Source organism: Aquarana catesbeiana, linkage group LG05, assembly GCF_042186555.1.
Source record: "Aquarana catesbeiana isolate 2022-GZ linkage group LG05, ASM4218655v1, whole genome shotgun sequence".
NCBI classification, from domain to species: Eukaryota; Metazoa; Chordata; class Amphibia; order Anura; family Ranidae; genus Aquarana; species Aquarana catesbeiana.
In genome coordinates, this window is record NC_133328.1 from 46,713,793 (window position 1) to 46,740,244 (window position 26,452).

General features: G+C 42.8%; 1 protein-coding gene across 1 annotated transcript in view; it reads right to left on the reverse strand.

Annotated features, from left to right (window-relative positions):
* Positions 1–2,882: 2,882 nt before the first annotated feature.
* LOC141144225 (ATP-dependent translocase ABCB1-like) overlaps positions 2,883–26,452 on the reverse strand; it is a 134,145-nt gene continuing 110,575 nt past the window's right edge. The window contains 11 exon segments of the mRNA XM_073629683.1: positions 2,883–5,533; positions 9,053–9,199; positions 12,139–12,345; positions 14,842–15,039; positions 15,641–15,797; positions 17,288–17,338; positions 17,340–17,376; positions 17,379–17,428; positions 18,621–18,721; positions 22,903–23,106; positions 24,329–24,412. Coding sequence (XP_073485784.1) covers positions 5,333–5,533; positions 9,053–9,199; positions 12,139–12,345; positions 14,842–15,039; positions 15,641–15,797; positions 17,288–17,338; positions 17,340–17,376; positions 17,379–17,428; positions 18,621–18,721; positions 22,903–23,106; positions 24,329–24,412 — 1,437 coding nt within the window. The 3' untranslated portion in view covers positions 2,883–5,332.

A 26,452-nucleotide genomic window follows, 5' to 3' on the forward strand; every position in this document is an offset into this window, starting at 1 on the left:
ACGTGTAATATACCTGGTTGATCCTGCCAATTCTTGGGTTTCCCTGTCTGTGCTGACCAGAGTAATCTTGGCTGCTGAGCCATGATACTGTGGTCAGTTTACATGCCGCCGTCACTCCACTCTCTGCTCTAAACCTCTCCCCTTTCCCCCTCCCTCCCTGCCTGTCAGTATGAGAGCTGATCTTGTACCCGCCCCTCCGGCCACTATTCCGATTCAATTTGCAGCAAAAATAGTTGTATCCCCTCAGGCTTAAACAATTATTAACTACAGTGTGTACTTTTTTAAATGACAAGGCTGAATAACGTTTTTAATCCTGAAGCTGTGCGGTCACGTGATTCCCCGCTGCTGGCTGACGGAGAAAGAGAGCAGTGGGGGATCTGTGCCCGCAAAGATGCGGGATGAAAAAAGTTATTTAGCCTTGTCACTTAAAAAAAAAAAAATCACACGCAGTAGTTAAAAATTGTTTAAGCCTGAGGGGATACAATGTGACGTTTCATACATTTTAAGTTGAAGCATTTTGTGAACTGTCAACTATTTTGGGGGAATGGAGGGGTTATTTGGTGATGTGTTGTTGCATTCATTTTTACAGGATATTAAAATACAGACTGGTCACCTTTATGATACAAATGCATGCAATCTACTTTTACCTGACTAGACATACAGGAGTTGACTTAGTTAATGCAGACCTTCACCCTCTAAAATATGATCCATCCTCTCCATCCCTCTTCCTGCCCTTTGCCCAGATAGCGCTCTTTTTCTTTTTTTCTTTATTTGCCCATTTTTTTTAAATAAATTGTGCTGCCCCATCCCCTTTGTACATAATTCACCTAGGCCAGTGTTTCTCAACCTTTCTTCAGTCAAGGCACCCTTTAAAATTCCACACAATCTCATCCACATGCATAGGACACCCAACATCCGTAGTGATTTATTCTTCCACGGCAAATACATCTTTGTACACTGGTACTGATTGGTATTCCAATGTTTCTCTTCTCCCTCGGTTTCTCTCCCTATCTCAACTAATGTGACCCTGGTGCTAAAGAAGAGGAGCAGGTGCCCGATGTCCTCCTTATCAACTGATCACATCATTGGTTGTTAGGACACTAGCAGCTGGAAGGCTTTAATGGTGAATGAATGAATGAATGATTTGTAAAGCGCTGCAAATGCGAACTGAATCGCCTCAAGGCGCTAGATGCATTCTCTGTTGTCAGCTTCTTAGAAAATGAAGGTCTTTAGATTTTTCCTGAAGGCCTGATGGTTTTCTTCCATGCGGATGTAGGTCGGAAGAGCGTTCCATAGCCGAGGTCCTTGGACTGCGAATCTTCGTTCTCCCTTTGCTTTGTAGCGGTATTTGGGAATGATGAGGAGGTTTTGGTTAGCTGATCGAAGACTGCGATTAGGTGTGTAGTGTTTTATTTTCTCCCGGAGATATAGCGGAGCGTTTCCTTGTATGCATTTGTGGGTGAGGCAGGGGTCTTGAATGTGATCCGATTCTCTACGGTTAGCCAGTGTAGGCTCTTTAGGGATGGGGAAATGGATTCCCAGGGTTTTTTTCCTGTTAACAGTCTTGCCGCCGTGTTTTGGATGAGTTGCAAGCACGCAAGCTGATATTGGGGTAGTCCTACGTAGAGCAAATTTGCGTAGTCGAGTCGGGAATTGAGGATTGTTCCAACAACTGCCGCTTTGTCCTCTTCTGGGATGAAGGGGATGAGTCTACGTTGCAGGCGGAGGAGATGGTGGGATCCGCTAACTACTGATCCTATTTGTGCATCCATTGTCATTCCTGAGTCAAAGATGACTCAGAGACTCTTGGCTTTGGTGCTTGGAGAGATGGTCTGTCCGAGGATGGTGGGAGGTGTCCACGGAGTCTTCGTTTTGGAATTTTTGTTAGCGTGTAGGAGAAGAAGTTCTGTTTTTGATCCGTTGAGTTTGAGGGAGCTAATGGTCATCCAGTCATCTATTAAAGTGAGGCATTTCTCTAATTGCTGATGAAGGTCTTTTTGTCCGGTGATGCGTAGGTAGAGTTGGGTGTCATCAGCGTATGAGTGGAAGCAGAGGTCTGTTTTTCTGATGATATTGAGGAGTGGGCAGATGTAGATGTTGAATAGCACTGGTGACAAGGGTGAGCTCTGAGGGACTCCACAAGAGATTGCCTGGGTTTCTGAGGTGAATGTTCCTAGTTTCACTGAGAGCGATTCTCTAAGAAGGATGCAAACCATTTTAAAGCAGAATCTGTAGCTCCTGCTACTTCTGCGAGGCGGACAAGTAAAGTATTGTGGTCCACTGTATCGAATGCTGCGCTGAGGTCTAACAGTACCAGGAGACACGATTCTCCGTCATCTGCTGCTTCAAGGGCTTCGTCCCATATTTTGAGAAAAGCTGTTTCTGTGTCAATGGTGTACAATCAAAACCTGTGGCTTTGTGTAAATAATAGGCAGGCTTGATCCACCCGCTGGCTTGTATACAGTTTTTGGGCAGTTTCTAGGTATTTTCCCAAGGCACCCCTGAAGACACCCCTGAAGGTACCCTGGTTGAAAAAGGCTGGCCTAGGCAAATTACATGCACTTCCTTTGCCTTCTGGGCTATGCACATCACGTATCCCAGCAGGCAAAGCCTTTCATTCAGTAAAATTGGAGGGGGTGGGCCTAACGGGACACCACCAGGAAGAGCACCAGCTGAACCCAGAACAGCCAGCAGCCTCTCAATGATGATATACAAAAACATGGCGGCACGGGACCAAGCCCTGTCAGAAGAGAAGAGGATTTCAGCTGGACAATGCTGGATCAACTGGGTGGGGGAGTATCTGAAGTGTGCATGGAGCCTTACATGTTCCCAGGTCAGAGTATGAAGACATAGTCGGAACTAAACATTAAACCAGTCTTAAATGCTAGGAAAGACATTTTTATTTTTTTTACTGCCATCAATACAATTTGGTTCAGAACTGAAATGACATTAAAAAAACTAACAAAGGATGTAGCAGCGAAATAATCTTTCTTCTGGAATCAAATTATCAAGTAATCAAAAACATTTATTAAATAAGAGGTATATGATGTTCTCAGTGTAAAAAATATTTTGTCAAAAAAAAAGGCATCAGGGTTAACGTATGTTCCCTTTGTTAGAACGGAAAATACAGACAACAAACATTTTATCAAAACATTTTTGCCATCAGGAGTGGAAAATCATCATACAAAACACATCTCTCGTTCATTTATCTATGTCTTTGCCAACATTTCTCCAGCCAATATACTCTGAGCTAATTTGCAATGCTAAAGGAGACCTCCAGACAAAACACAGCACTCAATGATAAATATGCAGCACACATAGTCATAACCGTTTTTATTTTAGTTTGCACTGTTTGGCAGAAAAGTAATGCCATTTTTTGCCTTTAACAACTCCAGAAGCCGCTTACTGACGGCTACTTTTTTCTATGAAGCATGGATGGACACAGCGAGTCACTGTGACAAGGTGTACTGTTAATGGATAAGTGTACAATTGTGGTAAAAAGAAAATGACATAATCATTTGGAATCAATCCTCAGTGCTGTCTTTGTGTTGATGTGTGGACTGCAGTGCACTTCAGTGTAGAATGCAGACACCTGACTGTAAACAGAGCAACCTTTTTACTGATCTGTCTGTGATAACAGCTATTAGGTCAAAGGCAATAGTACAGCCGTGGCCAAAAGTTTTGAGAATGACACAAGTATTAATTTTCACAAAGTCTGCTGCCTCCGTTTTTACAATGGCAATTTGTCATATACTCCATAATGTTTTAAAGAGTGATCTGATGAATTGCAACGTCCCTCTTTGCCATGAAAATGAACCTAATCCCATAAAAAACATTTCCACTGCATTTGTGAAGAAGGGTTCAGGGTGCCCAAGAAAGTCCAGCCTCAGCCAGGACCATCTAATACAGTTGGTTCATCTGCAGGATCGGGGCACCACCAGTGCAGAGCTTGCTCAGGAATGGTAGCAGGCAGGTGTGAGTGCATCCGATTGCACAGTGAGGTGAAGACTTTTGGAGGATGGCCTGATGTCAAGGGCAGCAGAGAAGCCACTTCTCACCAGGAAAAAGGGCAGCAAAGAAGTCACTTCTCTCCAGGAAAAACATCAGGAACAGACTGATATTCTGCAAAGGGTACAGGGATTGGACTGCTGAGGACTGGGGTAAAGTCATTTTCTCTGGTTAATCCCCTTTCCCATTGTTTGGGGCATCTGGAAAAAAACCTTGTCTGGAGAAGAAAAGGTGAGCGCTACCATCAGTCCTGTGTCAAGCCAACAGTAAAGCATCCTGAGACCATTCATGTGTGGGGTTGCTTCTCAGACAAGGGAGTGGGTTCACTCACAATTTTGAACACAGCCATGAATAAAGAATGGTACAAAAACATCCTCCGAGAGCAACTTCTCCCAACTATCCAAGAACAGTTTGGTGATGAACAATGCCTTTCCCAGCATGATGGAGCACCATGCCATAAGACAAACGTGATAACTAAGTGACTTGGGGAACAAAACATCAAAATTTTGTGGCCATGGCCAGACACCTCCCCAGACCTTAATCCTATTGAGAACTTGTGGTCAATCCTCAAGAGACAGTCAGGATGTGGCCCAGAAATTGATTGACAGCATGCCAGAGCTAATTGCAGAGGTCTTAAAAAAGAAGGGTCAACACTAAAAATATTGACTCTTTGCATAAACCTAATGTAATTGTCAATAAAAGCTTTTGACACTTATGAAATGCTTGTGATTATACTTCAGTATACCATAGTAACATCTGACAAAAGGATCTAAAAACACTAAAGCAGCAGACTTTGTGAAAATTTATATTTGTGTCATTCTTAAAACTTTTTGGCATGGTTGTATAAGTTGCTGGGTGTCTCCTGATAAACTGTATTATAAAAGCAAAAGTGCACTTATCCTTTAAGAGTAAGAAGTAATATTCCGTGTCTCTTAACCACTGCAGCAAATTCAATTTATTCTTACAGTGGAAACTCCTGTGTATTATCCAGTGCATTTTTACTCAGTTGCTAAGAAATGATTTTTAAATTTCAATGTAGATACAAATAAAGCTATAACTTATGCATAGATATAAAAGTTTTCTGGAAACTGGAATTCACTTTTAATAAATGTCAAACTTCAAAATGATGTTCCCAACAAACAGGTGTGTTCAGTGTTGGAGCAGCAAAGAGAGAGAGCTCTGTATTTGAATTGGTACAGTACAGGTTGGCAGGAACATTGTCCATAGAGCTGGTCCCCATGAGATCTTTGGCTTCATAATACAATCCAAGTCAGTAAGCTTCGATCTATTCCTGACATGTCAGGCAGGATAACGCTATCTCCACTCATGTGGATCCCAGCTGTATACTGACAAGAGAGTGGTAGAACCCTTTCATCTGCAGCAGTTGTTGATGTGTTCCCAGTTCTACGACCTTCCCATTTTGGATAACAGCGATTTTGTCTGCATTCTGAATGGTGGATAGTCGGTGGGCGATCACTATACAGGTACGACCCTGTCGAGCTTTATCCAGAGCTTCCTGTACGACCTGGAGGGGAAAAGAGCACATGCATTAAGTACTCAGCAAATTACACGTTGTACACACCCATTGGGAAAGCAGGCTTTGTTTTAAAGGGAAGCCAAACATTCATATGCATAATACTAAATAAAAAACACAGGGGACTTAAAAAAAATCCCTGGACTACTATTCTTATCTACCAGCATCTTCATCCTGTAGCTTCATCAGTAAGGGGAGTGTACAGTCCAAAAAGTTCAACAAACCTACAATCTTGGTTTTCATATTTGACAGTAGGTTGGTGTTTATATTATTGCCGCGTACACACGAGCGAACTTTACAGCAGACTTTGCCCGGCGGACGGGATTTCGTCCGACAATTCGATCGTGTGTGGGCTCCAGCGGACTTTGTTTTCTCAAAAGTTGGACGGACTTAGATTTGAAACGTGTTTCAAATCTATCAGACGGACTCGAGTCCGGTCGAAAAGTCCGCTCGTCTGTATGCTAGTTCGACGGACAAAAAGCCACGCTAGGGCAGCTATTGGCTACTGGCTATGAACTTCCTTGTTTTAGTCCGGTCGTACGTCATCACGTACGAATTCGACGGACTTTGGTTGATTGCGTGTAGGCAAGTCCGTTCATTCAGAAAGTCAGTCGAAAAGTCTGCCGGGCAAAGTCTGCCGTAAAGTCCGCTCGTGTGTACGCGGCATAAGAGTTGCAGAAATCTCCAAATGCATCCAACAAACCCTTTTAGCCTCTCCCTTTACAAGTTAACAACAGCTAAAAACCCTGCCTACAATCTGGTGCCATGAACAATTCTGGGGACGATTCAATAAAGCATTTGCAACACTTTTATGGTCCCTTACACCTAATTCATGAAAGGCTTGCCATTGTTTTGTTCTGACACGTGCAACATATTCAGGTGTACATATACAGGCCAGTGCTCGGTGTGGGCCCACAATGTAGTAAAGAGCAGGAAATGCATGTTTGCACAGGGAGCTGTGACAGCTTCCAACTCAGGGTTTGCTGTTTGCTAGGATGCTGACATCCTAGTAACCAATGGATCATCCTTGACCACAGTCAACTGCTGATCAGGAGATTCCCCAGCCAACGGGCAAATGTAAACAAAGGGGACATGGTGAAGAGAACAACCTAGATTGTGCTTTCTATGCCACTTAGCCCTTTTGTTTACAGTGTTCTTGATATATTGTATGCCACTATCTGTCTTCTCCTCCTATAATGCTTGCTCAGTTAGTAAAGCACAGAATTTAAGTCTGATTTTAACTGGGAGTGGTGATAATGAAGTCCACAAAAACACAATTTTCTCCCAAAGTCTATGGTGGTGGCATAGCATTTGCTTACATGGTCTAGATCAGTGGTCTCCAAACTGCAGTTTGGAGACCAGATGAGGCCCTTTGCCTGCTTTTATCCAGCCCTTTGGGCACGCTTTCATCCATGGAAACCCAAAAACGGGGCATAATTCCCCCCCACTGAACCCAATGAAGGGGCACAATTCCTCCCAATGACACCAATGATGGGGTACAATTTCTCCCAATGACACCAACAATGGGTCGCAATTTCTCCCAATAAAAACCAGCAATGGGGCCCGATGGCACCAACGATGGGGCACAATTCCTCCCACTGACACCAAAGATGGGGCATTGTTTTTTCCCACTGATGTTGTGACCTTTTCTACTCCCAAAGGCCACAGTTTGCCCCCCCTAAAGTCTGAAGGACAATAAACTGGCCCTTTGTTTAGAAAGTTTGGAGACTGGTCTAGATCAATTATGTAGCGGGTCACATTTGCACTGGTTAGCTGTCATGAGTGTGACAGTTTCGCTCTCAGGGCTCACTGGTTGCTTTATTATTCCAAGACTAGATCACAGAAGAGACCACCCACACCAAGCCTTACTTATTTTTTTTTTAAATCAAGTAATTTTTTATTCATATAAAAAGAAAGAGAACAAATACACATTTTTGTACATCCTTCACTTACTCTTTTAACCCACCACCCCAAAATTTAACATACATACCTTTATTTATATAATGCACTACCATTCATTTCTCCCCTATCAAAAATAATATACTTTTTTTTTTTTTAATTTATTCACTATACATAATTCCAAAAGGTAGAAAAGAAGAGAGAAAAAAAATAATTTCCTGGAATCCACGAGAGAGAGGGTCCCATTATCCTTAATTCTACATCGCACCCTTCCCTTATCTGATAATCCAGCATTCCCATATTTGTTTAAACATTTTGGCATTTCCCCTTTTATTATACACAAATCTTCCCTTGCTTATTGTTTTATTAACCTCACCCTCCCATTCTACGCAGGTTGGTGGATTTAACACCAGCCACCTCCTTGCTATCAACTTCCGTGTAAGAAAAAGGCATCTAACTATTGCTATTTGTCTCCCCCACACGTTATTATCCTTTTCCATATAACCCAGTAGGCATATCTTGGGGTCTAGGTCAAGAGTTATTCAAAATACCTTACTTATTTTTCCAATAACTTCACTCCAGTACCTATTTAGCTTGGGGCACCTCCACATCATATGAACTAGGTCTCCTTTTGGGTCCCTACATCTTGGGCATTTAGCGTCCATCCTCCACCCATATAAAAATAGTTTCTGAGGTGTCTTATATGCTCTATGCAGCAGTATTAAGTGTGACACTGATTGTGATGGTGACAGGGTGCTTAAGGGACCTATTTCCAGGATATGCTTCCACTGTTCGTTTGACAGTTTCGCGCTCAGGGCTCACTGGTTGCTTTATTATTCCAAGACTAGATCACAGAAGAGCCCACCCACACCACGCCTCACTTTAACATGTTTCACCCTAAAGAACTCATAGAGACTGAAAAGTCAACCTAAGAGGCCCAAGACTTGTACTTTTAACTCTAAAAGAAGGGATAGATGTTTCCGCAATGAGGAAAGGGCTACCTGGCCAGGCAACTAATCTTGTAGAAAGATGCCAAGGTTGTAGGAGCCCTCACAACATGACATCCCCCAAAACTAATGAAAACCCAAAGTAACCATCCCTGAAGTCATCCTGAAGGGGAAGGTAAAGCGAGCTGTGCAGCTCCTGGTGGGACACACAACAAAGATCTTGGAGGAGTGGGGACAGTTGATAAGGGAAGGGTGGATTTCTAAAGAATAGCTTTATGGGTATCTTTTCATTTGGACTTTTAGCTCAGCATGAAATATTATTGTGGCTACGGAGCCTTTTTAGAAATTGAAAATGTGTAAGCATGGAGTCCCAAGTTAAACTGATCTTTGAAGTGCTACTGAGTAATACACATAGGGGGTGGTTTACTAAACTGGAGATTGCAAAATCTGGTGCAGCTCTGCATAGAAACCAATCAGCTTCCAGGTTTTTTTTGTCAAAGCTTAATTGAACAAGCTGACGTTGGAAGCGGATTGGCTACCATGCACAGCTCCATAAGATTTTTCAGTCTCCGATTTGAATAAATCCACCCTATAGCTCTTCAGTCAACACTGACCAAAATTTTTCGAGACCAGCCAAGAGTACTGCACAAATCTACTGCTTTACCTTTTCGCTCTCAGTGTCCAGAGCAGATGTGGCCTCATCCAGCAGCAGGATTTTAGGCCTTCGAATAAGGGCTCGTGCTATGGCGATCCTCTGCTTCTGACCTCCAGACAGCTGTGTGCCCTTGTCTCCAACACGAGTATTGTATTTCTGTAGAAAGGCAACACGCCATTAGAGATGCAGACTGTAATTATGCACATAAAAATCACAACACACGTGAATGCACACATTTTTTCTACTTAGATAAAATATCTTTATTTTTCAAATTATTATTTATTATAGGATGAATTCACGACACTCTGTAAATCATGCTAGGCTTTAAAATAAGAAAGCCCAGTAGTAATGCTATGATTTCTGGCAGAAAATCAAGAGCTGCGATCTACACTATATTACCAAAAGTATTGGGACGCCTGCCTTTACACGCATATAAACTTTAACCTTCCTGGCGATATGATTATTTCAGATTTTTGATGCTCAAAACGGTACAATGTTTTGCATGGAAATTTGGCGTTTTATATTGTAGGCCTGTAACACACACACTCCCGGGTATGATAACGTTTGAAACACGAAATCATAAATTATAATATAATAAATAACTAAATAATTATAACAAATAATAATATAATATTATATATAAGTAATCAAATCAAAAACCCTGAAATTTGCTCAGTTGCAGAATTGTCGCTGTCGTTACTTTCAGTGTTTGATGACGGATTTCCCCACAAATCGCTCAATTCTGCAAGTGATTCTAATTTATTATCGTTGTTTTCTAGCTGGTCTAAAACCGCTTTTGATGTAAAGGGACACTTTTTGGTTGCTATGGACAATCCCCAGTTTCCAGGCAGAAAGAACAGTATTTATAAAACTGCATGCAGGGCACTGGACAAAGCACTGGGGACAAAAGGGATGTGAAATAAATTGATACAGTAATGTAATCTGTAAGATTACAGTGTACTGTATGTATTGTGTGTGTTTTTACTTTTTGAATTTGGCGCCGTGCTCCGTCCCCGTGCGTCGCAACACTCACAGGGAACGGAGCCCGGCACTGTGATAGATGCAGCGGAGGACACAGCCCGCACACACAGTGGAGAGACATCGCAGGATCCTGGGGACAAGGTAAGTAACTTTGCCTGGATCCTGCGATGCGATCCCGAGTGTGGCTCGGGGTTACCGCTTTTGGTACTGAAAATCCACCCTGAGCCACACTTGGGATTACCGCTAAGGAGGTTAATGGCATCCCAGTCTAAATCCATAGGGTTCAATATTGACTTGGCCCACCCTTTGCAGCTATAACAGCTTCAACTCTTCTGGGAAGGCTGTCCATAAGGTTTAGGAGTGTGCCAGGGAATCTTTGACCATTCCTTCAGAAGCGCATTTGTGAGGTCAGGCACTGATGTAGGACTAAAAGGCCTGGCCCACAGTCTCTGCTCTAATTCATTCTAAAGGTGTTCGATTGGGTTGAGGTCAGGACTCTGTGCAGGCCAGTCAAGTTCCTCCACCCTAAATTCGCTCATCCATGTCTTTAGGGACCTTGCTTTGTGCACTGGTGGGCAGTCATGTTGGAACAGGAAGGGGCCATCCCCAAACTGTTCCCACAAAGTTGGGAGCATGAAATTGTCCAAAATGTCTTGGTATGCTGACGCCTTAAAAGTTCCCTTCACTGGAACTAAGGGGCCAAGCCTAACCCCTGAAAAACCACCCCACACCATAATCCCCCCTCCACCAAATGATTTGGACCAGTGCACAAAGCAAGGTCCATAAAGACATGGATGAGCGAGTCTGGGGTGGAGGAACTTGACTGGCCTGCACAGAGTCCTGACCTCAACCCGATAGAACACCTTTGGGATGAATTAGAGCGGAGACTGCGAGCCAGGCCTTCTCATCTAACATCATCTGGAAGAATGGTCAAAAATTCCATCAGACACTCTCCTAAACCTTGTGGACGGCCTTCCCAGAATTATTGAAGCTGTTAAAGCTACTAAGGGTGGGCCAACTCAATATTGAACCCTACGGACTAAGACTGGGATGCCAATAAGTTCATGTGCATGTAAAGGCAGGCGTCCCAATACTCTTGGTAATATAGTGTATGTTAATGGAGGGGGGTGTCCATTCTCTCACTTATTCAAGCCTATGTTTAGCCACAGCAGCTACCTAAAAAAAAAAAGAGACCTCACAGAGGATAGACCTTGCATAGAACCTGACCTCCTGCCTGTATTCATATATAATATTTATATTTACCTGATTCTGGCTAGGTTTACACATATGCAGCTCTGCGAGCCGGGTTTTACACTGTCACGGCATCCAAAACATTTGAATGGGCTGCCGTGCCTTCTGAAACGCAGGGAAAAGGTCCCTGCTCCCTTTTAGAGAACACAGTCTGCACAGGGACCTCAAGTGCAGTGCGGTTCCCAGTGCGGGTGCAACTTTCAGTGCATACAATGTGCCATTAGGATTCCAGTGCGTTTTTTGTGACGGTGGTTGTGGCTGTGGGAACAGGTGTGGACCCACAACAGGAACGACTCGCACAGATGTGAACCTAGCCTAAAAAGAAACTGGACAATATAGAAAAAATAACAAAAACTACATTCCCTCTCAGGCTGCATTCACACTTCAGCGTTTTGAATTTGCAGCAAATCTGCCCGCGATTTGAAAGCGTTGATGTGTGAATGACAATGGGATTCGCATTTGAGATACCATTCATTTGAATGACACCGCAAATCGCAGTGCGGGTCTGCTGTGATTGTCGTGCGATAAATCGCGCTGCAGTCGCGGCAACCCACATCGTGGGAAGCATGTCGCCCAAAAGTAGCTCTTGAACTTTTTTTGGGCAACATTCTTCCCACGATACCGACAATCATGACAGGTCCGCACCGCGATTTGAGGTGTCATTCAAATGAATGGTATCTCAAATGCAAGTCCCGCGATTTGTCATTCACACATCAGCGTTTTCAAATTGCAGGGCAGATTTGTGGCAAATCTGCCCGTGATTCAAAACGCTGAAGTGTGAATGCTGCCTTAAAATTTACAATGTTATGTAATATAATAGACATGACTATCAGACAATAAGACAGTACAGAGCTGAGACTTACATCAGGAAGAGACTCGATGAAGGTCTGAATATTGGCCTCCTTGGCCGCCTGTTCAATCTCTTCTGGTGTCACCTTTCGACTGTTGTCGCCATAAGCAATGTTCTCTGCTATGCTGCAGTCAAATAGCATGGGCTCCTGGGATACGATACCCATCTGTGCCCGCAGCCACTGGATGTTCAAAGCCTTCACATCAGAACCATCTATGCACTGCAAGAGACACACAATGATAGCTGTCACACACTGGATCACGGCTTTACAATGTAAGGCACAGGTGTCAACACAAGGCCCGCGGGCCGAATCCGGCCCTCCAGGCCATTTCATGTGCAGGAGAGCTCCAGCCCTCCTCTGTTCCTCCTCCAGACCCCTACTTTCTGCTTTCAAGCAATGCATCCAGCTTCTTCCCAGTAGCAGCATAAGGAAAGGGGGTGCACTGTGATGTTAGGGAGAGTAGGGGACTCAACTTCTAATGGTGGGGTGGCTCGTGACATCTAATGTAAGGGGAGGGGATGTGCTGGACATCTAATATTACAGATACAACCGGCCCTTTTGAGGACAATCATAATGCTGATGCGGCCCACGATGAAATTGAGTTTGACACTCCTAATGTAAGGCATCACTCAGATTTCATACAATTCATGCTGCTGAACTATCTCTATCACATACATGCAATATTAGGATTGAAGAGACCTTTTATCCCCACAACAGATTTCTTATTATTAAATTTTGCTTTGTAAATTCTGCTAAGAAAACACAAGACTAGCACACGAGGTGCCAAACTTTATGTCTCGCATATTATTATTCCATTTTCTTGGGACCTTATTGGTCAATTTTTCAGTAATCTGGTGCCAAATGATCTCCATTCTAAACGACCTCAAAACAATGAGTATTATGTCTAATAATGAGGGCACCCTAATTGTTTATCATTCTCTACTTGGCATCCCTATCGGTGACATAAGAAGAGGCGACCTATCCTCTGATTTCAAGTGAGCCTCGCCTTCCATATTTGTTTTGCTAAAAAATTGCCAATACGCATACAACAAAGCTATAATCAACAAGGACAGGATATAACCAATGCTGGTATGACAAAAAGAAAAGGTAAAAAAACAACATAAGGAAATATTATATGTTTTGGGAAAAGGTCAGTAAAGGGATTTTAAAGTTACTGTATTTTTACAGGTAAGTAGGGCGATATTTAGGGTAAAAAACTTGTTGTAATTCACCTTAAGATGGGTTCAGAGATTTTCTAGAAAACTAGGAATGGTTACCCACAGGTACACTTAAACTATTGGATAAGTAGTTATTGGCTGAGGGCAGTGTTCTCCAAACTGTAGCCCGCAGGTCAGATGCCACCCTTTGCTTGCTTTTATCCGACCCTCGGAGCACTATTTCCACTGATATGAGGCATTATTCTTGCCACTGACACCAACAATGACACACCATTCCTTTCCCTGACACCAACAGTGGGGCATTATTGCTCCTACTGATACCAATGATGGGGCACCATTACTCCCACTGACACCAACAATGGGGCACCATTACTCCCACTGACACCAACAATGGGGCACCATTACTCCCACTGACACCAACAATAGTACACCATTCCTCCCACTGACACCAATGATGGGGCACTATTCCTCCCACTGACACTAACAATGGGGCATTATTCCTCCCACTGATACCAATGATGGGGCACCATTCCTCCCACTGACACCAACAATGGGGCTATATTTCTCCCACTGACACCAACAATGGGACTGTCATTATCACTTAGTGCCCCTGTTCCTCATTCCATCACCCGGGTGTTGGCTGTTGCTTTTCCCCTGTCTGTGTTCACCTGCAAGATGATTGATCTGATCAATCACCTGATATAAGCAAACGGAACACTCTATCCCTTGCTTGTGATAGAGACAGTTACCTGCATTGTTCCTGTTCAAGCCTCCCATTTGTCTGCCTTGGTTTGCTGTTTGATTTCCCTGTGTATGACCCGGATTGGATATTGGACTATTCCCTGAACTCAGCCTGCCTTGTTACCTGGACTGTCATTGGATCGCATATTGGACTATTCCCTGAACTCAGCCTGCCTTATTACCTGGACATTCTTAGAACCAGGCTATCTGTCTGCTAAACTGCAAGTAGTCTGTTGTTTGCTCTGCTAGCATCTGCCCTAGTGTGGTGGCCAGGCACTATAGCATTGTGTATAAGTCCTGGGGGCAACCAAGTACCAGTAGGCCTGCTTGTCTTAAGGGAAAGGGGGCTGCTATAGATGAAGCACACAGTAGCTAGCTATAGTGCCTGACCACCTGCATTGAGGAAGGCACCATTCTTCCCACTGACACCAACAATGGGGCTATAATTCTCCCACTAACACCAACAATGGGGGACTATTTCTCCTCCTGATACCAACAAAGGGGCACTCTTCCTTCCACTGATACTAATGATGGGGCACTATTCCCCATTCTGCTGACTACAGGCATTCAGTAATGTTTTTACTCCCACTGAATGAATGAATCCATCAAGCCTGACCATCAAGCCTGAGACTTGTCTATTCCTACTGACCAAAGTCTGCACCCCTAAAGTCTGAGGGACGGTAAACTGGCCCATTTTTTTGGACAGTTTGGAGACTCCTGGCTTATAAGTACCAAGTATCAATTTTCAGTTATCCAATATGCTCTCTTTATTGTCAATATATGGCTACATATTTACCACATCTCCATTGAGTGGATCATAGAATCTCTCCAAGAGTTGGACAGTGGTACTCTTCCCGCAGCCACTGCTGCCCACTAGTGCCAAGGTTTGCCCCTTTGACACACTGACATCCAGTCCTTGGAGTACGGGCACGTCTGGTCGAGTTGGATAATTGAACTGGACTCCCCGGAATGCAATATTTCCATCACAGTCTGACTGCAACCAAAAATAATGTTTTTCCATGTCAGTAAACTAATATAATTGGTAAGATGTATATAAATTGTATAAACTGTATAACATGAAGCAGGCAATTACATACAAATTCTATGAGTGATACTCCTATCTCTGTAACACTACTGGTATTTATCACTAGCTGCATCCTACAACAAATACAATAGATTATTAGCGTTTCCTAATTCTATAATGTATAATTTCCTAAACCTTGTGATTGTTCAATGTTGGAAAAAGTAGTTCACCATGTCTATTATTCGTATTGTTCTTTATCTTCCTGACAGTAAAAATTAGAACTATAGGAATATATAAGAAACCCCCATTTAATTCAGTTATGTATTCAGGGCTCTTTTTTGTTAGCCAGTGTCCCAATCTGCTGTAGACGGCAGTATAACCCAATAGTTTCTGAATTCTTGTGTCCCCAAATGGACGATGGTAAAACATGTACTGCAAATGTTATTGCACAATACACATTGATTATTGGTTTATTGTCATCCTACAAGCTCGAGGATATAAATCACTATGACTTTCACGTTTAATACAATGATAAAAATAAACTGTTAACGAAAAACAAAATATCACATACAGGAGCGTGTCCAGCATCACTATAGCTGTCTATGAGAGGCTCTCTCTCCACCATGCTGAATATGTGAGCAGCTGATATCTTGGCTTTGGCGTAGTCTGGAGCGAAAGAGCTGGTCTGACCCAAAGCCATGGCTCCAAACACAATAGCGGAGAAAACCCTGCGGAGAAGGAAACATTTTTCTTGAGCAAATCTGTGGAAAACTCAGCACAGCACACATATTTGAAAAGTGTCAAGGGAAAGGGCAAAAATAACTAAATCAGTCATCAATAACAGAACCTAATATTATTTTTAGCAGGTACAGTTCAGCATTTATGAAAGTAACACTTTAGACTTAAAGTGATTGTAAAGGCAGAAGTTTTTTTTTATCTTAATGCATTCTATGCATTAAGATAAAAAGCCTTCTGTGTGCAGCAGCCCCCCTCAGCCCCCCTAATACTTACCTGAGGTCCATCTAGATCCAGCGATGTTGTAGGGATGTCTCGGCTGCCCGGGACTCCCCTCCTCATTGGCAGAGACAGCAGTGTGGCGTTATTGGCTCCCGCTGCTGTCAATCAAAGTCTGTCAGCCAATGAGAAGAGAAAGGGGACGGGGCTGGGCCGAAGCTCCATGTCTGAATGGCCACAGGGAGCTGTGACTCGGCTTGGGTGCCCCTATAGCAAGTTGCTTGCTGTGGGGGCACTCAACAGGAGGAAGGGGCCAGGAGTGCCAAAGAACGACACGAGAAGAGGGGGATCCGGGCTGCTCTATGCAAAACCACTGCACAGAGCAGGTAAGTATAACATGTTTGTTTATTTTACCTGAAAAAAAACAGAGGCTTTACTATCATATTAGGTCATCCTCTGCAGCACATTTGGTTTGTGGTAAAATGTGAAATAAGGGGTATCCTAAGTCAGTGTTTCTCAACTCCAGTCCTCAAGGCGCCCCAACACATAATGTTTTCAGGATTTTCCTCAGGTGAAACGGCTGTGGTAATTACTAAGGCAGTGAAACTGATCAAATCACCTGTGCAAAATAATGGTAGGCCTGAAAACATGACCTGTTGGGGCGCCTTGAGGATTGGAGTTGAGAAACACTGTCCTAAGTCATCGTTGTGGAGCAAGAATGCGGATCAGGAAAGTCAGTGGCAAGCCGCTTGCTATGAGGGCACTCGTACAAACGTGTTCCTGAGCCACACTGTTTATGTCCATTGACATTAGTCTGGCCCTGCCCCCCCGCTCCCTCCTCACTGGCTGTGATTGACAGCATCGGGAGCTAACGACTCCCACTGAGGTCTCCGAGCCTATGAGGAGGGAGAGAGTGGAAGGAGCCGCTACTCTCGTGCACAGGGCTGGATTGAGATTGGGCTCAGGTAAGTATAAGGGGGGAGAGCTGCACTCCCACTTATACTTAAGGTTTTTTACCTTAATGCAAAGAATGCATTAGGGAAAAAAAAAAAAATTTCAGGCTTTAGAACCACTTTAAACCAACCAAAAGTCTTACAGTGTATTTTTCTCAATAATAATCCATCTACTTAACTCAAGTAGGAGAGGAGACATCTTCAGAGAGTTTGGTTAGCAGATCGATTCTGGTTCACTGATAAATTACACGGATTACTGAACATTAATCAGAAGGCAAAATGTTTCATAGACATTAATAAAAAATACTTACAAGAATACATCTTCTATATTCATGTGATTATTCGCCACAAGCCATGCACCAAATCTGAAGCACCCAGCGTAAGCAAAGTACATGATGGCCTGAGAGAGCCCAAATGTCAGTCCATGGATGTGAGCCTTTTTAACAGCATTTCTAGGAAAAGAGATTACGTTTTAATAACTTACAATATACATTTCCTAATAGTAACATTCTTTGTAAATATACAGTACAACAAGCTTAGGCAACCTATCTCTCTCTAACTGTAGTCTCACTATATGTCCAAGTTTGCCCTGAAAGTCTTAAAGACCAAGACTGGGCTCAGCTCCCCCAACCGCACCCGGAAGTGCATTTTTACTTTTTATTATATATAATTACCTTTTTCAAATGTCTTCAGGCCAGTTATGTGGGTTTTCTTCCTCTTCACCACTTCTCCGGCCTTAAAGCAGAACTCCAGGGATGATATATTTTGCAAACCTACAGTATATTGGGGTAGATTCACTAAGACCGGGTTCACATATGTGCAAATTGGATGTGGGTTTTCTCCGCATCCAATTTGCATGACATGCGAGTGTGACTGACTCTCATTGAAGGTGGAGATCATGATGTCACTGCCTCTCCTCTTCACTTCAGAGAACACATTCATTGAGAAAAATACATTCTTTGAATGTTGGCTGTGCCGAGCACCTTCTGTGCTCACTATGTAGGAGGGCTGCCAGTCGGCACGGCACTTGGAAAATATTGGAAGTGTAGTAGCTCAGGCTAGCACTGTAATTTACAACTTCCACAGAGGCCGATCAGTTATCACTTATGTATACCTACATTGGGCCAAGCTGGGCCAGCTAGTAGTTTGGCTTTTCAATAAAGAGAAGTAAGTAGAGCACAGTAACCCAGACCAATCAAAATTCATCTTTCCTTGATCGGATACTTTTATTTGAAAGTTGATTGTATTCTTTTACTTGTATAGGTTTTTTCATTTTTTTTTAATATACTTGTTCACTTATCTTTACGCATCACTTCTGCTCTCTGCACTACCTTATTAAATAATCCAGAAAAAAAAAGGATTTGCTGATAACAATGAGCTTGGGTGTCCTCCAAACTTATCTCTAGCCGAACTCCGAACGTGCACATTTTTTTTGTTGCGGGACACCCTGTAATCACGTTAGTAAAGAGGTGGGCGGTGTGGCGTAATGACCCGGCGGCCCGCAGCTCACTGGAGTAAAGAAGAACACAAATATGGCTAGTGTTGAGTTTGGAGGATACCCAAGCTCATCTCTTTTTACTGATTTGAAAGGTGACATATTTGGAGAATGCGGCTCTGCCAGACACACATATCATATTTTCTTACTTGTAGGGTCCCACCAGTTTCTCATCGTACAAAGCCTCAAAGGTCCTCTCCCGTGTAAGTGAAACAACAGTACGGATATTTTCTACAGCATCAGTGGCAATCTGAGAAGAAGGGAAACAAAATGATATTTATTAGACAGTGACAATGCGTCACCAGAGACTGAGGAGACACTTGAGCCAAGTGTCTTTATTTCTGTCCATCTAGTCCTGCGATTTACACAGTTATGCTGTCTGTCAGGTCAGGAGACCGGATTTTTATTTGCTACAGGTCTTGTCTCCTCAGATGTCCAACATTCTTGGGTTATGGCCGGGCCCCTGGAGTCCTCACTTTTGATGCAGAACTGCTGGTCAGGCATGTTACAGGATGATGTCAGAGAAAGACCTACACTACTATGTATTACCCGAAAGTATTGGGATGCCTACCTATACACATACATGAAGTTTAATGGCATTAGTCTGTAGGGTTCAATATTGAGTTGGCTTCAACTCTTCTGGGAAGGCTGCCCACAAGGTTTAGGTGTGTGTCTATGGGAATGTTCGACCATTCTTCCACAAGCGTATTTGTGAGGTCAGGCACTGATGTGGATGAGAAAGCCTGGCTCGCAGTCTCCGGTCCAATTCATCTCAAAGGTGTTCTATCGGGTTGACGTCAGGACTCTGTGAAGGCCAGTCAAGTTCCTCCACCCCAAACTCACTCATCCATGTCTTTATGGACCTTGCTTTGTGCACTGGTCCAAATCATTTGGTGGAGGGGGGATTATGGTGTGGGTTTTTTTTTTTTTTCAAGGGTTGGGCTTGACCACTTAGTTTCAGTGAAGGGAACTCCTAAAGTGTAAGCATACCAAGATATTTTGGACAATTTCATGTTCCCAACTTTGTGGGAACGGTTTGGAGATGGCCTCTTCCTGTTCCAACATGTCTGCGCACCAGTGCACAAAGCAAGGTCCATAAAGACATGAATGAGCGAGTTTGGGGTGGAGGAACTTGACTGGCCTGCACAGAGTCCTGGCCTAAACCTGACAAAACACCTTTTGAATGAATGAGAGTGGAGACTGCAAGCCAGGCCTTCTCATCCAACATCAGTGCCTGACCGCACAAATGCGTTTCTGTAAGAATGGTCAAACATTCCCATAGACACACTCCTAAACCTTGTGGACAGCCTTCCCAGAAAAGTTCAAGCTGTTATAGCTGCAAAGGATGGGCCAACTCAATACTGAACCCTACAGACTAAGACTGGGATGCAGTTCATGTGTGTGTAAAGGCAGGCGTCCCAATACTTTTGGTAATATAGTGTACATATCTGTCTAGAGTCAGCTTAACACTGTAAGCATGCTTGCAGGAGATGAGTGCATACTCTCAACAGTGTCCCGCATTTTCCAATTACAGTCTGGGGTGGCCTGGATGTATTGTTGCTACAGAAGCTGGCCATGTTGCCTGCCAGAGGTTTCTGGATTACAAAATTGGCTGGCCAGAATTTAAAATTCTTTGGCATGTAAAGCAGTCCACATATTGATTATTATATACTTGAATTGTGCATTTAGATGTTTGCCTGGAGTTCAGATTCAAGAGATCCCTGCTTTCTTGTCTTAATGAAGAACACTTGTACTATTTAGTCTATAAGGCTTCATTCACAAGTGTGGCAAGGGGTTGGTAAAACCAGGCGGTTGAGTTTTACCACCCCCTAACCACCTGGGCACTCTGCCACTCAGGCTGTTTACATGTTGCAGCAAAAATGAAACAGTATTTTGCATTCAGCAGACGCTACTGACATTGAACATGACCAATGCAAGTCTATGGGGCTGCACTGCAAACGTGTCTGCATGCAATGCAAGCAAATGTGGTGCGGTGGTGTGGCATTAAAGTGGTAAAAATATTTTAAAAAGCAGATAAATCAGAAAACACACCACATTCCAATATACATATAATGAAATGAAGGGGAAAAGGGGTAACAAGCCCTGGGATTTTTAACGGTGTTCAAGGTAAAGAAAAGGTAAAGATGCAATAACATCAATAAAATTTAAATGTTTTATTATACAAATAAAAAACAAAAGAAAATTTGACCATCCATAACAAGGTTATATGTTCCACTTAGCAGCACAAATATGACCAATACCACTCAACATGTTTCACTTATAAAGCTTCTTCAGGAGTTATTGGTAAGTAGTAAATTATGCTAGGGATAACAAAGAAACAAGGATGAGTTCTCATGTTGGTTGTTTGATTAAGATAAACAAACAAAAATTGTTAAATTAGAATATGTACATTTGGCACAATTATCAATGCGCACAAAATCATTACAAATCTATAATCATGAGAATACAGAAATATAAGAATTGGAGTGAAAGGTGTAGGGCGAGTCTCACCTGGGTTGTCAAAAACCTGAATATTGATAATTGTGCCAAATGTACCTATTCTAATTAACAATTTTTGTTTGTTTATCTTAATCAGACAACCAACATGAGAACTCATCCTTGTTTCTTTGTTATCCCTAGCATAATTTACTACTTGCCAGTAACTCCTGAAGAAGCTTTATAAGCAAAACATGTTGAGTGGTATTGGTTGTATTTGTGCTGCTAAGTGGAACATATAACCTTGTTATGGATGGTCAAATTTCCTCGTGTTTTTTATTTTATATAATAAAACATTTACATTTTATTGATGTTATTGCGTCTTTACCTTGAACCCCGTTAAAACTCCCGGGGCTTGTTACCCATTTTCCCCTTCATTTCATTAAAGCGGTAGTAAACTCTCCTAATGATACTGGATTTAAACAATATTCTAATAGAACTATGTATTTACAATGAAATTGGTAATAAGAGTATGCCCAAAAATACTTATTACAGGGGGTCCCCGACTTACGAACATCCGAGTTGCGAACAACTCCTACTTACGAACGGGGCCCGAATGACGTCACTGCCGGCCGAATCTTCCTCTCCTTGCTTGACTGAGCCGTTCCTCCGTTCCTGGCCTGCCCATCCACAGGCCTGGTACGGTCCGGTGGCCTGCCAGGCCGCTAAAACTGCCCGTCGTGGCCGCGGCCTAGTGCGGCCTAGTGAAGCCTCCAGGATCCCCGGTCTTTCCTGCGCCGCTGCCCCGCCGAGGTGCACTGCGGCCGGCCAGCCGGCCGGCCGGCCTGCCCGGACTCGGATCACAGACACTGCTGCTGTCTCCATCCATCCATCTCCCTGCTGTGTCATCACACATCAGGTCCCCTCTCTCTGGTGTCTCCTGTCCCTGCTGCCATGTAAACAGTGAGAGGGGAGAGCTGTGCTGTGCTGTGGAAATCTAGCACAGTGCTGGGACTCCTGTTTTGGAGGTGACAGGGTCAATAAAGAGAACCTGTCACCTCCAATTGCTATCACACAGGGAATTGTTTTCTCCTGTGTGATAGCAATAAAGTTTAAATGAAAAAAAATTGATAAAAATTTAAAAAAAATAAGAAATACAGTAATAATTAAATTAATAAAATAAAAAAGAAGTAATTAAAAAAGTAAAGAATAAGAAAAATAATATTAAAAATAAAAAAATTATACAAAAATAAATAAAAGACTGGATGTGCACTGAAAAAAAGGTACTGTTCCGACTTACAAACAAATTCGACTTAAGAACAAACCTACAGTCCCTATCTTGTTCGTAACCCGGGGACCCCCTGTACTGTCATAAATCCTTCTATTTTGAAAAGCTCCTGCTTGCTGCTCGCCGACGCCATCCCAACTATGGTCTTCCTCGTCTGTCCAGTAAGCTTGTTCCGCCCGCAGTAGCTTTTCCTGTCCATAATCCCACACATGTGCAGTAATAGCAAGGCTTCCACAATCCCCTTCTCAATGCGGAGCTAGTATAAGGCAGGGGATGTCGGGGCTGACGTCGTCAATAGGAAATGACGCAACCCTGGCATAGACCCTGCATTTTTCTGGCAGGGTCTTAGCCTTGCCGGAAAATTGGGATACACGGCGCATGTGCGAGTGACGTCATAAGAAAGGAAAATATAGATTACTCGCAAGGAAAGCAGGTAAGGAGATATTAATATAGCGCAATACATTTCATAACCTGCAATTGTTCACATACTGAAAAATAATCTGTATTGGTATACAACCGCTTTAACGGGCAAATCGAGCAGTGAGGAGATAAAATATCGCCTCTTCACCACCTGTCAAATGTCCTCTGAAAAGCGCGCCACTAGGAGGCATCAGGGGCTACCGCACATGTGAACAAGCCTTAAGCTCTACCCTTTTGCATTCACAATTACTATTATCATTGGACTTTCTGAACCAGACCCAACTCACTTTTCCAGCAACTTCTAGCTCCTCTTTGTCCTTCTTCGCATGGCCAGCAAATGTCTTCATTTCAATGAGAGCAGAGACAGCAATGACCGGCACAATAGCCAAAATAAGAAGAGTTAACTGCCACCCGTAAATAAAAGATATTATAGTGGCAGTGCCCAGGTTTGCGATGTTCTGAGCTAGCAACGCCAGTCTGCTTCCGGTAGCCTGGAAGACATTGACACATTGAATTAGATCTTCCCTGATTTAGGTCACAGTGAAACTCCATTCTTGATGTACAGCATGGGTGCTCAACCTGTAGCCCTCCAGCTGTTGTGGAACTACAAGTCCCATCATGCCTCTGCCTTTGGGAGTCACGCTTGTCACTGTCAGCCTTGCAATGCCATATGGGACTTGTAGTCTGCAACAGCTCGAGGGCTACAGGTTGAGCACCCATGATGTACAGTATATACATTGCACGGATTTTCGGCAACCGTTACAAGAGATTCTCATCTGCTTCTGTTCTGTAGATACTGAGACAATTAGTTCAACTGCTAAGCTCTTTCTCAGGTTTGTGAATAAAGGTAATCTTATTGATTGTTATCGATCTGAGTTGCTAATGCAAGGAATAATATTTTTTGTGCCTTAAAATATAATACGTTATGATTTTGTATGTTAGCAGTAAATAAAACATTCTTTTTTCTATTATTATATCCAGTGTTATTTTCGTCGACTAAAACATTTTAGTAGACTAAATGAATACTATTTTAGTCGACTAAAACTAAAAATAATTGAGATGACTAAAATACGACCAAAACAAAAATGGCATTTTAGTCAAAAGACTAACATGGGACTAAAACTAAAATGCCATTCTAGTCAAAAGACTAATGACCTGGTACACACGATCGGATTTTCTGCATACAAAGCGTAGGACTTTTGTCCGAAGGGCATTGGCCAGGAATTTGTCTTGCATACAAACGGCTAACACAATTGTTGGCCAACAAACACGAAACAATGTGATTTTTCAGCTCTTTAGCGCCACCCTTTGGGCAACTTCTGCTAATGTTGTGTTATGGTCAGCATTGCTTCTGAGCATGCGTGTTTGCACTTTGGAGTTTTGTCCGATGGACTTGTGTACACACGCTCAGATAATCCGACAACACTCATTTGTTGTTGGAAAATTTTGAAGCATGCTATCCAACATTTGTTGGCGGAAAATCCAAATATCAAGTAAGGCCAGCCTTAGTCGACTAAAATGTACTGGAGGTTTAGGCGACTAAATACGACTAAAACTAAAACAATCGCAGAAGACTAAAAAGTGACTAAAACGCCATTTTAGTCCTAAGACTAAGTTTACAACTAAATCAAAATTTGCTGCCAAAATAAACACCGATTATACATCACCATTTCCAGGCAGAGGTGAAAAAAAGACAACAATGTTATAACCCACCCCATGAACTTGAGAAGCGTCTGTAGCCAGTCTTGTGGTTAGGGCACCTGTGCTGTTCTTTTTGTCATCGAACCATCCAATTTCCTACAATGTATGGAGGAGACAACAACTTCCATTTAAAGAACGCCAAATGTGTTAATAGACAGACACTGGTTATACAAAAATGCAAATAAAACAATAAGCCACAGTATAGATAAATGGTTTGGTTTATTCAGCAACATAATTATGCAATTTTTTTAAAATGGATTTTTGAGGAAAAAGTCTAAAGATAGTGAAGAGTTAAAGGGTAACTCCACTTTTGTGGGGAAAAAAAATAGCATATAAAAAAAATAATATAGTCATATTAGTTACATAGTTACATAGTAGGTGAGGTTGAAAAAAGACACAAGTCCATCAAGTCCAACCTATGTGTGTGATTATATGTCAGTATTACATTATATATCCCTGTAAGTTGCGGTCGTTCAGGTGCTTATCTAATAGTTTCTTGAAACTATCAATGCCCCCCCCTGAGACCACCGCCTGTGGAAGGGAATTCCACATCCTTGCCGCTCTTACAGTAAAGAAACCCCTTTTCTTCTAATTTTAATGAGTGGCCACGTATCTTGTTAAACTCCCTTCCGTGAAAAAGTTTAATCCCTATTGTGAGGTCACCAGTACGGTATTTGTAAATTGAAATCATATCCCCTCTCAAGCGTCTCTTCTCCAGAGAGAATAAGTTCAGTGCTCACAACCTTTCCTCATAACTAAGATCCTCCAGACCCTTTATTAGCTTTGTTGCCCTTCTTTGTACTCGCTCCATTTCCAGTACATCCTTCCTGAGGACTGGTGCCCAGAACTGGACAGCATACTCCAGGTGCAGCCGGACCAGAGTCTTGTAGAGTGGGAGAATTATCGTTTTATCTCTGGAGTTGATCCCCTTTTTAATGCCAATATTCTGTTTGCTTTGTTAGCAGCAGCTCTAGTTACATAGTAAATATACTGTAGTTGAATATTATTACAAATTGCCTTTCCTTTGGTAGCTCTGTAACTTTCTGTAAAATGCAATGCAATATGGCTCCCTGGAGGTGTTCTTTACACAGATGGTTAACAAAACACCCCCCAGAAATCAAATTTCTCTGCTTGTGTGATTGGCTTACTGATTTTCTGCACTAAAATACAAATCAGTTAAAAACCTAATTTGTGGTGTGATACTTTTAAGGGGAAATCACGTCTAAAGGGATGCAGAGCCTGCCACTTTCCTCATTAGAGCCCTGCAGGAGCAGCTGATTGATAATTATAAATACAGATTCACTCGGCACATGGACAAAGACAAACAGCTATTTCTTCAGATAACAAGCCAGCTCAGTAGATTGCTTTAATTCTGGATTCTTTCCTAAATGCACACAATATAACTGGGTACTGAGATTTATAGGTAAAGTTGATCCAGGGAAAATCCGATTGCTTCTCGGGGGTCAGGAAGGAATTTTTTCCCCTGCTGTAGCATATTGGATCATGCTTTGCTGGGGCTTTTCGCCTTCCTCTGGATCAACTGTGGGTATAGGATTGGGTATATGGGATTGTTTGATATTATTTGTTATTTATTTTTATGGTTGAACTAGATGGACTTGTGTCTTTTTTCAACCTGACTAACTATGTAACTATATGTAACAAAGGGTAGGAATCTGCAACAAAGTTTGTTAAAAATTCCTGCAATATACATAGATCACCCAGAGGGGTTTTCTTTTTTTCTCAACAAAAGCAGAGTTACTCTTTAACCACTTCAGGACCACCTCACGCTGATATACGTCGGCTTTTTCGGGATATCTTTGTTATGGCAGCAGCTAGCTACCATAACCCTGGTATCCTCCTCTTCAGCCGGCAGTCCAGTTTCCAACAATAGAGGTCTCCGCGGCGGATTCGCCGCAAGATCACTTTTATCGGCGACGGGAGAGGGCAACCCCCCCCCCGCCGCTCTCCCATGCCGTCCGCCACTTACCAGAGCCGACGGCATAGGCGATCGGGTCCTTGTCGTGGCTGGGTATGAAGACGAGTGTGGGGAAGATGGCCCCCACCCATCTCCATACCATTGCAGGGCAGAAGCGACGTCAAAACGTCACTTCCGCCCATAGCTCTTAAAGGGACATT